This window comes from Thunnus thynnus, chromosome 19 (genome assembly GCF_963924715.1).
Source record: "Thunnus thynnus chromosome 19, fThuThy2.1, whole genome shotgun sequence".
NCBI classification, from domain to species: Eukaryota; Metazoa; Chordata; class Actinopteri; order Scombriformes; family Scombridae; genus Thunnus; species Thunnus thynnus.
In genome coordinates, this window is record NC_089535.1 from 15,157,784 (window position 1) to 15,171,168 (window position 13,385).

The following is a 13,385-nucleotide window of genomic DNA, read 5'->3' on the forward strand; positions in this document are numbered from 1 at the left end:
AGGGAATTGTTTGATAAAAAATTGGTAAGGTCGAAATGTTTCCCTCTTGGGTCAAGTATTTGGGAGCTAAAATCCAGTGTGATAACGCTCTACTTTTTTCTTTCAATATCAGCTTATAAAACAGGTGGTCTGTTACTTTAAAGATGTGATCAGATCATTTTGACAATCAGACTGTGCATGATAACTTCAATGCATGACTGAGGAGGGCAAAAAAAATTGATTTGATATAAAAGAAACAAGTTTGCACTTGTTCTCTCCTTAACATTTTCCTTCTCTTTTTCCTCATTGACTTGCATATGTTTTCATCTGGTCAGTTTTTGCCCAGCAGCCACCAAACTTCATGTGTTACCTCAGGCAATGCCACCAAACACTCACTGAATGATGCCTTGACCCCCGCTTGCCTTTTTGTCTGGAGGACTGGAAGGACTTTGTCTGGGCTGGAACATTGTTGCACTTTATTTTAGTGTGAGTTCATTTTTGAAGTTTTAGGACTGGAGGTATTGTTGCCCTTTTTGGGGGGCTCCAAACTAAAATCTTGCCTAGGGCATCAATGTAGTAAGGGCCAGCCCTGCAGTGTGGGGTCTCAGTGTGGTGTAGTAGGGGGACACTGGGCCCCAGGCAAAATTTGGGCAATCAAGGTGAGAGCCCGTCAACCTTTAAAAGGCTTATGGAGCACAGGTGTGTCAGCTCCATTCCTGCTCCTGTGACTACTGCCACCTTGGTAAGTCAAACAAACTCTTTGCATTTTAATTAGGATTATTTGATTTTTAGGGTAATGTAGGGGTGCAAATGCACCCTGAGGTACTGGATTTTTATGTAAATATTGAATTTGTTGGATTATTACTACAGAATGATTGAATTATAAAATGTGGGTCTGCCAACAATTTATTGTCCCTTGTGAAGGGTCATAACAGTCCAAGAGTAGTGGCAGTGGCAAGGTATGAGAATGTATTTTACTATTAAACTGTTTACTTCTGGTTAGACTGAGATTAACACGTCCTGTGTTCAATTCACAGGCAAAGTGCTGGTTGCTGTTTATTTAACATTGTTATTTGTACATGGTTTTACGTCTTATGTTTTAGTAGATTGAGTATAGTGTTAATTTACAGTTTCATCTTTTTTAGTGCTGAAGCTGGTATTGACCTCCGGTCACGGGAGCAGCTGGTGCGGGGGGAGTTCACCTGTTGATTTGTGGTAATATCATTTGGTAATATCATTTGTGGTAATATCATTTGGCACTGGTAGTAGTTTGGGTGTTTTTCTGTTGGGGGTGGGGTGGTGAAGAAAGGGGTTCATTTTATGTGTAGTTATCCACTGATAGCACACTTCCAGTGCATCAGCCTGCTGATTGGTGCATCGGACCACTGCAGCAAGACGCTTCAACTTTTGCATGATTGTAATAAACCAGCCTCTTATGGCTCTGTGACCCACACTGACTGTTGGCTTTGTTACTGAAGTTCAACCATACTTATATCAAAGCCTACACAGGGGTCACATTAGTGTAGTGCAGTGGTTCTCAAACTTTTTCACCTCTAAACTGACACAAATTAGACCACAGACCCACATTTGATAAGATTTTGTCCCAACGTCTCCCAACTGAGAAAGATTTTTGCTTTTAGATGTTTTATTACAGAAAGTGTAAGAAACCTATGACCAAAATAGTCATACATTCTGTCATTGTGTTAATTATGGATGGAATATAGTGAAAATAAATTATTCCCCTTTTTGCTGGGGACCATCTGGAACCCCCTCAAGGACCCCTGGATGTCCCAGGACCCCACTTTAAGATCCACTAGTGTAGTGTAGTGTAGTGTAGTGTAGTGTAGTGTAGTGTAGTGGTGTCACGTCATTCATGAGTAAAAGCTCCACCTTTGGGATAAACCAGAGGCGGCATCTCTGCGCCGCTGCCTGCCGGGACAGACTGGACGGGATGCAGGATTGAGCAGGGAGCCGCGGGCTGTTTGGTTTCCAGCCTTTTCCTTTTTTTCCCCTCTTCGACTATGGTTTTCGTTTTCCAGCGCTGTGAGGTTGATGAAGGGATTTGTCCGACAACATTCACAAACAAACGAGCACTTCTTCGGTGCGTGCGTGCTGTCTGGTTCGTTAGTATGAGACACTGATGAGTGTGGAGAGGACAGGATGCCCACCAGCGGCGCCGACTCGCTGAAACCCAGCGCCTTCATCCCGGTGTGCACGGCCGCCTGCCTCCTGGTCGGCTCTACCTCCCTTTTCTTCGTCTTCACGTAAGTACGATCAAGAAATGAAAAGTTGCACAGCACCCTTTTTTTTTGTCCATGGAGAATCCATCTATCCATCCATCCATCCATCCCTTATTCATCCATCATGCATCTGGTTTCTTTCCATTCAAATAGGATTTTCTGCATGTGCAATTGGATTTTTAGACCATAAAATTAAAAAAAAATCTTGGGCATCACCTTCTCTGGCATACTTAAATATTCAGAAATTCAGTGCTAAATTGTTATTAAACTGAACAATTTTATTGTCCTCTTTCAAAACTATCATTTTAAAAAAAACAAATGCAAAATAAGTGCACCATCTCTGCTGCTTCTTCACTGACTGCACTGCTGGCAGACCCACCAGGGGCGGCTCACATCTGACCTGGTTGGCTCACAGTGTGGGCTAGTCTGGGTGCCTGCCCAGCGCACCCTGAGGACTCAGAGTAAGCACAGTTTAGGGGATAAGCCACCCACAATCAACATGTATCAGCGTGTCATTATGACCCACATGTGTCATAAATGCAACTGGAGGATATTAAATATGCAGTGGGTGAAAGCTTTTAAACCTGGTTTGTGATTTGTGTCAGGATCTAATTGTAATTGGGCAGTTTTGAAAATGTGTTGTAATGGTTTATTTTAGCTTTCATGTTTTGACCTATTTGTGAGCAAAGGGGAAAATAGTGGGAGGTTGAAAAGCTAACACTGACATGCAGGAAAAAATTAAATATAACATCCTTAATATGACTATAGTATATGGGTTAGACTTATATCTCTATATTATAATATACTGTAGATTCAAGAAACAAAACAAGCAGACCGGTGTCAGATATTAAAGCACCCTAATCGTAACATGTAACCCCCTCTGGTATCTACTATTGACTCGCTGTAAGAAGGCTCCCACCTCATCAGCTCTACACTAGTCTACTGACCCTTGACCTCTGTAGCCATATCTGTCCTAGATTCTCCTGTATTCTCCAGCCGTGCACTGTTTCCGCTGGAATCTGACACCAGATTGGGAGTACGGGATTAGGAACCTCTGGCCAATGCCATGTGATCCCCCATCTGGGAAAAAAAATGGAGTGTGGAATCTTTGAATTTACTATCAGCTGTTGTAGATGCAGCACAGATAGAGAAATGGTGTTCTAGTATTTAGTTTAGAAATGCGATTATGCCACATATTGCAACAAAGTTTAAGTATATCAAACAATTCTGAGGTTGTACAGATGTGGTTGTAGGAATCTGATGTATCGATGTACAGTACCACCTTCACATTCACTTGAAATAGACAGTGTGTCCAAACTTGTGACTGGTACTGTACATCATTATATTGTATTATTATTATTATTATTATTATTATTATTATTATTATTATTATTATTATTATTATTATTATTATTATTATTATTATAAAAAATACTGAAATGGTTTCAAAGCTATTTTGAGCTTTCTCCATGCTGGAATACAAAAATATCTCACATTCAAATTCATGGGACAATGTCACAGCTGTCTAATTGCAGTGAGACTTTATGGATATCCTGTACACAAAGACAGGCTTGCAGGCTAGAAAAGGTTGAGAAACCCTGATGAAGTCCATTTATACACCGAGGCGAAAAAAAAATCAATGGCCTGCTGACATGATGGATTGAAAAGAGACTATTTAATTGGGACTGCGATGCTAAACCAGCAAGACCAGGACGCTACAAATGATTGAATGAACAGTTTATCAGCTGAAATGGCCTCAATTTTTTAATTAACACAACCCAGTAGAATAGATCTTAAAATGTTCTGACCTCATGGCTCAAAATGACTCCGCAGTGTGTCTCTCTGACTACTGTAAATCAGCCTTGAGAGAAAATAATTGAAAACCTGCACTATTTAACTTAGCAGCATTATATTTTGCTTTAATGTCTACAGTTTAACTCGTCTTGCGAGTGTCTACTAACCCCTCACACCCCACTAGCTCTTTTGTTTGCACTTGTACAGTAATCTGGAAGTCCGTACAGTAGACTTGAAGGCCATTCATATATCAACATTCAGCAAGAAGTATGAAATATTTTCTTGGCAGGTGCTCTGTTTTGTCGGCTATAACAGTCCTCTGATATGAGCGATTATTTGTTTAATACCCTGCGAATCTGCCAAGTCAGCAGCTGCAGTCACTCCCTTTCCTCCAAAAGCGGAGATGGACAGGTGCCACACTCTGTTTGGTCCCGCCTTGGTAACACTGAGTCGGAGTGACATCGCTTGTCATCTGCCATAACGTCACCCCGGCCTTTACCCTGGTTACTGTGAATCATGGGAACGTCAGTGAATGCCAGCTAGTCAGGCCTCATGTCCTCACGGGATTTCACTTTGAATACTCTCAAATGTAGTCACACTGTGCGCTACCATGTTAATATTCATATCCTGAAACTTTACAACTTCATTTTTTGTTTTTTTTACACTTTTTATGTTGATGAACACTTTTAACCCTACTTTTAACCCTAATTTTAACCCTAACTCTAAATCTTGCAGCTATGTTATATTCTTCTGGTATGTCTTCTGGTAATCATGCAATTATCAGTGTTTGTGCATACAGTAAGTAACTCTTTGTGCGCATTAGTAGTGCAAGCATGCATGCCTCCATTTCTTTTTCCACTGCAGGTTTGGTGGAGTCAGAAAACGACCTTTAAAATCGCAGAGGCTCTCTTGTCTTCCTTTGCCTGATAAAACTCAGTTACCGGTTTCCTGCTTTTGTTCTTCTGACCTTGAACTTGTGTTTGGGTTAGCGCTCAAGCTTCGGTGCATTGTTAAACTCAAGCAGGTCACCTACGCCCCAACAAATACCACAGACACCAGAAAGATCAAGAAAAATGTCCCTTGTTGATTAAGATAGGTTTCACTCTGCCTGGACTGAAACCGTGTTTGTCTGGTGGGCAAACTGTGCATTCAGAACACACTGAAATACTGCATGTTGAAATGAGAAAAGGCAGGGTTTTCTAATGAAGTGTGCTCACTTCATGCTGATAATTGAGGGTGCAAACACTGTAAACAGGTTAAAATATCATAATATGTAAATTATTTGCATCTGAGATATTGTATGGGAGATGCAGTTTAAATTGAAACACTTGAAGGAAGTGAAATATCAGCCTATAAGCCTTGAAAACAGCTGAGCTGGCTGAGCTGAGTCTAAATTGCCCTCATCTTTATTAGATGGCACATAGTGAGGATGGAAATGATGAAAAGTGGATGACACAAGCAACAGATGATGCGAAAAAGACATTGTGAGCACATGCCCTGTAGAGATTTATAGTACAGTCTGTAGAAATTTATTCACAGCCAGTGTTTTATGTACTGACGACGTGTCTAGAAACCTGACAGATTACATAGCAGTGATGTCATTTATGTAACTGTCACAATATTTCACAAAAGCAGTAGTAGTGAACCTGCTGCTTGACCGACTGCGTGGCGTCTGCTGTGCCACTGACCCAGTGCGGGGATGAGGGCAGCCTGCAGATTGCAGAGCAGCTTACTGTTCTGTGTGATTTAATACAGCTCTGCCTGGACTGTTTCATTAGGTGGGACTTGTCTTGCCATGCTGCAGTGTAATGAACTGTCTCTCCCTGTGGTCCAGATGGTCTCCGACCAATGATGGAGGCTCGCCGTCCATGCAGAGGCATCTACGTTGTAATCTTGTCCGTAAAAATCAGTCAAATGAATTCTTACACGCTCCTATTTCACTTTCTCTGTTTCATCTGAAGCGACATAATTGATTTGTACTCGGCTAATTTTGCATGGTACTCTATATTCTATCTTATTATTATCTATCTATTTATTCTGTCCATTTTAAAACACTTATTTCAAAAGCTCTGTGTGATCATTTAACAGTAAACTGGAATCAATAATGAAATTCATTATTTAGCTCAGTCATGTTTTAGTAGGCTTCAACTTAAAGATCTTTTACAGTGTGGTGAGAGGAGGGTTGTAGAGCGGCAACAATTAAACGATTAATTGATTAATCCAGAAAATGAATTGACAACTACTGTGTTAATTGATTCATCGTTTCAGTCATTTTCAAGCAAAATTGCCCAAAAGTTTGTGATTCCTGCTTCTCAAATGAGTCATATATGGGAGTGAATTGAATATCTTTGTTTTGGACTGTTGGTCAGACAAAACAAGCAAATTGAAGACATAACCATGGGCTCTTAAATTGTGAATGCCATATTTTCACATTTTTTAAAATATTTCATCAAAAAAAAAATCTGCAGATTAATGAATTTTAAGGTCGCAGCCCCACAGTGTTGTAACTAACCAGCTTGAAGTTACACAGCTTAATGTAACTGATCAGGTATGACAGTTTAATCACATATCAAACACGACCATGTTTAGTGACAGGAAGTTGGACACAAATCCCGAATAGAAGCCTTAGGGGGGGGGGAGATCATATTATGCTCTTTAATCTTTTCGTCACACATTTACTGCTTCTTAAGGTTCTCATAACTTCATTATACTAAATTTGTTCAAATCTTTGAAGACATGCTTGTCCCATTTCCAGTGTTTCCTCATCTACTGAACAAAGGCTGTGCCATCATATGCAGTCATAGATAACCAGTGGAAAATCAATTACATTTAACTCATGGTATGTACTGTATATTGTAGCGTGCTGTGTGATATATGGTGAGCCTTGACTGCACGCTCAGTGTGTTTAGCATCTAATGTGTGTGATTCCACAATGGACTGGACTGGCAGAAATGGCCTGTAATCCAGAGTTCATAATCCAGGGATTACTGGGTTTGCAGCTGGCATGGCATCAGCAGACGTTCCTCTCAGGAGGGGAACCCCTCCCCCACAGCCTAAAACCAGCAGGGGGGGGTTGGTGATTGGGCCGCACTGGGATGAAGCGCATAATTGCGGCGGATGACTCTTAATTTTGTTGGCGTTTTCACTTTTGATCAGACTTTGTCTTTAATCACTTGCCCATGGAGTCATATTTTTAAAAAAAAAAAACTTAATGGAAAATTTAATCAATTTTACACATTCTCCTCATGCTGACACTGGTTACACTGGTTATACTGTTTCCATTCAACAGTCCTAGAGAATAGCTTTATCTCTACCTGAGGTAAAGGTACTGATACGTCACCCAGCTGTAACATCTGATTATTCAAATCAAAAATTCCCATACAGTATATAGGTTAAACATGTGATGTTCAATCAAACACTGTTCACATAACCAGTGGATCTTTCCTGTCTGTCTACCACTGTAACCTGATTACACTGCCCCTCCCTCTAATCTCACACAGTAGCGACATAATCATACACTCATTCAGGATCATTCAGAGTCAAATGAAAAGATAAAACATGGTTCTCTAAGATTTTTAGGGCAAACATACACAGTAAGATTCTCCACTGGTTAAAATCCTGACAGGCTGTCCAGCTTTGTAGACAGTTGACATTAGTTATTTGTTTACAAGCGTCTACTGTATAATTCACAATTTTTGACAACTACTTTTTTTTAAAGCTAAAGAAATCAAATTTAACACAATTTTTTTTTTTTTCCAATTTCAACAGGTTTTCTGACTTCTAGATTGTTGTACAGCTTTAATTATGGCTATTTTCCTATCATGGTCACTGACATAATAACATGCAAATTTCATTAATGCAGATTATTTGAATTCTTTAAGTGAACCAGACTGTCTTGTGCCATTACAATCTTCTAAACACTTTTAGGTTGGGATTAATAAATGTGGTCCTAAATCACCAGTGAGTCTGTGATACTGTTGAGTTTTGTTCAATAATTTTGCAGTTTCCACATCTAATGAGCCACTACAGTCAGTTAGTTAGTTAATGTGTCATGCATATACAGGTGCCCATAATGACTTACAAGACACCAAAATATGTCAAACATAGACAAGAACAACCCTTTTCACAACTTTGTCTCCTGTACCAAGCTCTACAAGTAAAATCAGCCTCATAAAAAGTTCCCTTCCTGAAACACAGCTCAACTTTCTTATAATCATTCATCCAGAAAAACTCATCAGAAATGAAGGACATTTTACTGAATAGTGTGGCCCTTAAATCATCATATAATGACCAACTTTGTCTTCAGTCTCACCTAAATCACGTAGCAAAGAGTCTTTTCTCTTCAAGGAGAGCAGTAAACCTGCCTGTGTCTATAGTTAATGGTAATGTACCTGAACATAACTGTGCACACAGACATCTTTGACTTTTTGCTAAATGCTGCATCACATAAGGCTCCACACTGTAGCTGTTTTTCATCAGACAATATGTTCTTAACTTAGGTTTGTACCAAACATCAAACGACCATCTTTCTTTGTACACAAGGAACAGTTTGCGCTGGGCATCATGAATATTAAACTGTGATACGTTACATTATGTTACACTTGAAAACTACAGGTGTCTATTGCCGAAACAATTAATCTATTAATCAAATGACAGAAGATTAATTAGTCAACATTATTTTAGTAATTATTCAAGTCATCTATCAGGGTGAAATATATACTGGTTTAAGGTTTTTCAAATGTCAGGATTTGTCGCTTTTCTCTCATCATAAATTTAATATTTTTGGGTTTTGGACAGGTGGTCGAACAAAACAATTTGACCAATTTCTGATATTTTCAAACAAACAAATAATCAGCAGATTCAACCCTTTACAAGTGTCCAGACCTGGTTTATTGTCTTGCTTCTACTGCAGGGTGCAGAAACATTCTGGCAGGAGGGACCCCGTCATTTAATCCCTTGTTGTGTGCAGTGGTGAACACACACTAATACACGCTTATCTTTCACTGTAAACAATTACTTTTGCTCCCATCACAATAAATGGGATGAAGATTATCCCTTAAAATCTTTGTTGTAGCCGTGATTTGTGTTAACCTCAACCTTCTAAGGGATGGATACTTGCAAGGCTCACAAACACTGTCATACACTCTGTTTACAGCATGAATTCTGCTTTGAATGAACACTCAGTGGCAAGTACAGGACATCATTTTTTTCTTTTTCTGTGTCCTGTGTGTATGTGTGTTTTCAGATGCCCATGGCTGGCTGTGACCATCTGCCCTGCTGTGCCGCCATGCTGTGCCATCCTCTTCCTTTTTGTGCTGGCCAACTTCACCATGGCAACCTTTATGGATGCTGGTGTGCTCCCGATGGGTTAGTAGTCAAAGTGATGTTACACTTACAGATGAGAGATCACCTTTTTTTTTTAAATTTTGTTTGTGGAAGCGTCATTTTTCACTTATTGCTTTGCAGCAAACGAGGATGAGGACAAAGATGATGAATTCCGTGCTCCGCTGTACAAGAACGTGGACGTGAAGGGCGTCCAAGTGCGGATGAAGTGGTGTGCGTCGTGTCATTTCTACAGACCTCCGCGCTGCTCACACTGCAGCGTCTGTGATCACTGCGTGGAGGTCAGTGCATGGACAGATTTAAAGACGTAAATTTTAAACGGGGGGGAAAAAAATGATAAGGAAATAGAGTGCATAGATGGACAGATGAGAAAAGTGAGTCGTGCTTATGAGAGTGAGTGCAGCGATGTGTGTGTGTGTGAGGGGGAAGAGTCAATAAAGTGGGATTTCTGCAGTGAATGATGGACAGAGTGTGATGGAGGGAGAGAGATCTCATTAATCAGGTTAATCCTTTTCTCAGATCCTTTGTAGTCTCAGTAGAAATGCAATTTGAAAAAGGGTTCAGACAGCCTGTATTAAACAGAGAGTCATTAGAAAGCACAGTGGGTATTCCACCAGATACTAATATTTAACATAGACTGAATGATTTTTCTTTCTCCACAATCTCATCTCCAGGACTTTGACCATCACTGTCCGTGGGTGAACAACTGCATCGGGAGGCGAAACTACCGCTACTTCTTCCTGTTTCTGTTGTCGCTGACAGGTCACATGATCTGTGTCTTCACCTTTGGCCTCATATACGTCCTGCACCACATGGATGAATTGTGGAAGTTGCACTGCACTGTCACGTATCCTTATAGACACTCAATCAGTGTTTGTGCATCCATCTGTGCATTTATGTGTTAAACCTTTGTCTAACTATTGTGAAGCAGTTTTTCTTAACAGTCATTTCAGTTTGGTAGTGATCAGTATATCAGGGCTGTTTCTGATCCCGGTCCTGGGTCTCTCTGGATTCCACCTGTACCTGGTGTCCAGAGGACGCACCACCAATGAACAAGTCAGTTTGATTTTCCAAGTATAAAACCACTGTCAGGACAAGCGGAATTGTTAAAATAGAGGACTTAAAATGGTGTTAATATCTTCATGTTCCCAACAGGTAACTGGGAAGTTTCAGGGAGGAGTAAATCCTTTTACACGCGGTTGTTGTAACAACCTGGAGTATCTGGTTTGCAGTCCCATCTCTCCAAAGTAAGGGCCATTTTTTAAAAAACTTTATCTTCAGCATTTCATGAATCCTATTGGCTAACACTCTGTCCTGTGACACCAGGTACACAGCAAGGCCCTGTAAGAAAACAGTCATCCATGTTCAGCCTCCGTTCCTCAAGCCAGAGATCGACAGGCAGATGCCAGTGAAAGTCAGGGACAACGGGACACAGTGCCAGGATCTTCAAATTAAAGTATGCATGAGCAGTTTAATATTTTCTCACACACACCATCATCAAAGGATTGTGACCTCTGCTGTCAAGGGATATGATTAGATCTCCCCTGTGTTTTTTTTCCCTCCTGCCAGCGGACCTCAGCGGGAGCCGTCGAGCTGTCAGACATCAAACAGATGAAAACTCCACCGCCGCTGCCACCAAAACCAGAGCACAGCCTGCTGAAAAGCCAACTAGCTGCCATGGACGGTACTGTAGGATGACATACATATACTGTGATAACCAGACGTAGCATTGATTCAGTATTTCATACTTGTATAGTACCATAGATGCTCCATGTCTGCAGATTCAATTAAAATCCTCCTTTGTGGTGTCATTGCTGAGATGAATTTATGCATTTTTTATATGGTTTCTGTATTCTATGTTTTCTGTTTCCAGAGGTGGGACATCACACCAAATCCATCATTCCTGTGTCCATTCCCACTGTGCCACAGCTACGGCCAGTCCTGGAGGCCATATCCAGAGGATCATCACCCATTCCTCCAGAGCAGGTGCTTTTCTATCTGATATGAATTTGTTACATTGTAGAAGTGTGATCCTCAATATACAAGCTCTTGGTTTGTGTCTGACAGACATTGTTTTCTGTTTTTTCTTGTGTTGTCTAGTTGCTGAAGACATCGGAGCAGCAAGGGAACAACAAAAGTCCTGACCTCCGCTCTGAGTCCAAAGAGAGCCCAGCGAGAGCCAGCCTGCATGCCCAGACCAACACCCTCTCCAGTTCACTGCAGCTCAATTCTCTGTCGCTCACCCTCAAACACAACAACCGCCATGGCAGCAAATCCCAGCTGCCTGCGATGCATGCTGACAGTTTTGGATCCAATCCCCCACCGGGCATCATCTCCTCCTCCAGCCTGCTGGCCAACCACAGTAGCAGCAGCCTCTCTTATGATAACCTCATCAACCCTGCAGACGCTCAGTTCCTGACTCAGAGAGGGGCCCCTCTGGTGGGCTACCACCCTCACTTCATGGCTCTGGGCACAGATGGGACTGTGGTGCAGCGGCCGGCCCCTCACGCCTACAGCCCCGTGTTTATGGGCGTCACCAGACAGTCTCCTCAGCCTCGAGACCCTTCGCCTTCTTTGCAGGGTCTCACCTCCAGGGATCCCTCACCCTCCTTCCAAGGTTTCATTCAAAGAGACCATTCTCCTGCTTTTCAAGGGCTGATGCCAAGGGACCTTGCACCCCAAAGCGCAACATCGCGAGACCTCACCCCTTCGGGTCTGGCAATACGAGAGAGTCTCCGAGACAGCCTCCGTGATCTCGGGCCACAGGGCTTGACACCTCAGAAGTCTGCTGCTGCACGCTATGACAACTTTTCAAAAACCATCATGGCATCCATCCACGAGAGACGGGAGATGGAGGAGAGGGAGAGGATGCTGCGTCTACAAGCCAGATCCCAAGCCCTGTATGGCCCAGACGTTGGGATCTATGACATCCCCAGCAGGCGGAGTCTTCCACCGGACAACATCCGACCTCTGGGCTCCCGTGGACCAACTCCCCCAGCCTACGGCTCCCGGGAGTTCCTGATGAGCACAGGTATCCTCGGTTACGGCATGAGGACCTCACCCCTCTCCAGCTCCTCCACGTCGTCTCTGACTCGAGGCCCAAAAACATCCAGCTCCCCTCTGCAGAGCAGCAGCAGCAGCAGCCTACAAAGCAAAGGCAGGTCCTCCTCTCCAGCCTACGGCCCTCCTGACAGGCAGACGCAACCCCTCCCTTCCTCTACATCTACCCTGCCCCGCTTACCCTCCTCCACCTCCTCCGTCCCCTCATACACCTCCTACGCCACTGCAAAACGATCCTCACTCACATACTCATCTGAAGGGAAGGACTCAGTCACCCTGGGAGCTCTGAAATAATAAAAAACATACTCCATGTTTCTGATGGTGTGAATGAATCATCTATGCAGTGTTAGTCTTCACAGCTCCCAGATACTTTGTAAATATGAGGCCATTCAGGACTTTCCTGTGTGGGAGGGTATGCGAGAAACAAATATACACAGTGAAGAATAAACTTAGAAATATTCTTGCACATGTGAGTTTGACTGTTGTTAATTAAAAAAAAAAAAAAAAGGCGATTCTCAGGATAGTTGTGCCTCCTCTTGCAGATAGAGCGAGCTCTATAAACTCAGTCAAAACAGAAGAGCTATGTGAAGAATACAGATTAACTTATTATCTGTTTGTATGTGTTTTGATATTGCTTTTGTGAAACAATGTAATACCACATGATCTAATTTGTCTCCCACTGGAAAAAAACCCCTATTTAATAGAATTTTGTAGTTGTTTATATGAATAAACTTATTTTATAATTTTCACTTCTGTTTTTATGTTATTTTCTGGTGTGAAGGCACCTGCACAGGACTTCAACAACACTCCTGAAATATATATATAATCTGAAAAAGCGAATGAGTCTTAATATATTTCAAACACCTCTAAGCAGCGACTGGAAAATTGTATTTTACTGTTGGTCATCAATCTTGCTTCAAAGATGTTAAGATTTGCACTCGATTTCTTTTTTCAAATCCCAAAATAGTT

The 13,385-nt window shown here is 41.8% G+C and overlaps 1 protein-coding gene across 2 annotated transcripts; it reads left to right on the forward strand.

The window, feature by feature from the left end:
* The first annotated feature begins 1,123 nt into the window (after positions 1-1,123).
* zdhhc8a (zinc finger DHHC-type palmitoyltransferase 8a) lies at positions 1,124-13,165 on the forward strand. Of its 2 annotated transcripts, XM_067574735.1 has the most exons (11): positions 1,124-1,194; positions 2,019-2,243; positions 9,259-9,380; positions 9,480-9,637; positions 10,031-10,203; positions 10,310-10,412; positions 10,512-10,603; positions 10,683-10,812; positions 10,926-11,040; positions 11,230-11,342; positions 11,457-13,165. In XM_067574735.1, the coding sequence occupies exons 2-11, from the start codon at positions 2,140-2,142 to the stop codon at positions 12,708-12,710; spliced, it is 2,364 nt and encodes a 787-aa protein (XP_067430836.1). In that variant the 5' UTR covers positions 1,124-1,194; positions 2,019-2,139; the 3' UTR covers positions 12,711-13,165. The 2 variants fall into 2 exon arrangements, with proteins under 2 accessions (XP_067430836.1, XP_067430835.1); XM_067574734.1 differs by lacking the exon at positions 1,124-1,194 and having other exon boundaries at positions 1,250-2,243.
* The last annotated feature ends 220 nt before the right edge of the window (positions 13,166-13,385 follow it).

What these genes read in the sequence shown, in the direction of transcription:
- zdhhc8a (XM_067574735.1), top strand. Translation starts at nt 2,140, where the DNA reads ATGCCCACCAGCGGCGCCGACTCGCTGAAACCCAGCGCCTTCATCCCG. An exon ending in CCAACTAGCTGCCATGGACG is followed by an intron (nt 11,041 to 11,229) that starts GTACTGTAGGAT and finishes TTCTGTTTCCAG; the next exon opens with AGGTGGGACATCACACCAAA. An exon ending in CACCCATTCCTCCAGAGCAG is followed by an intron (nt 11,343 to 11,456) that starts GTGCTTTTCTAT and finishes TGTGTTGTCTAG; the next exon opens with TTGCTGAAGACATCGGAGCA.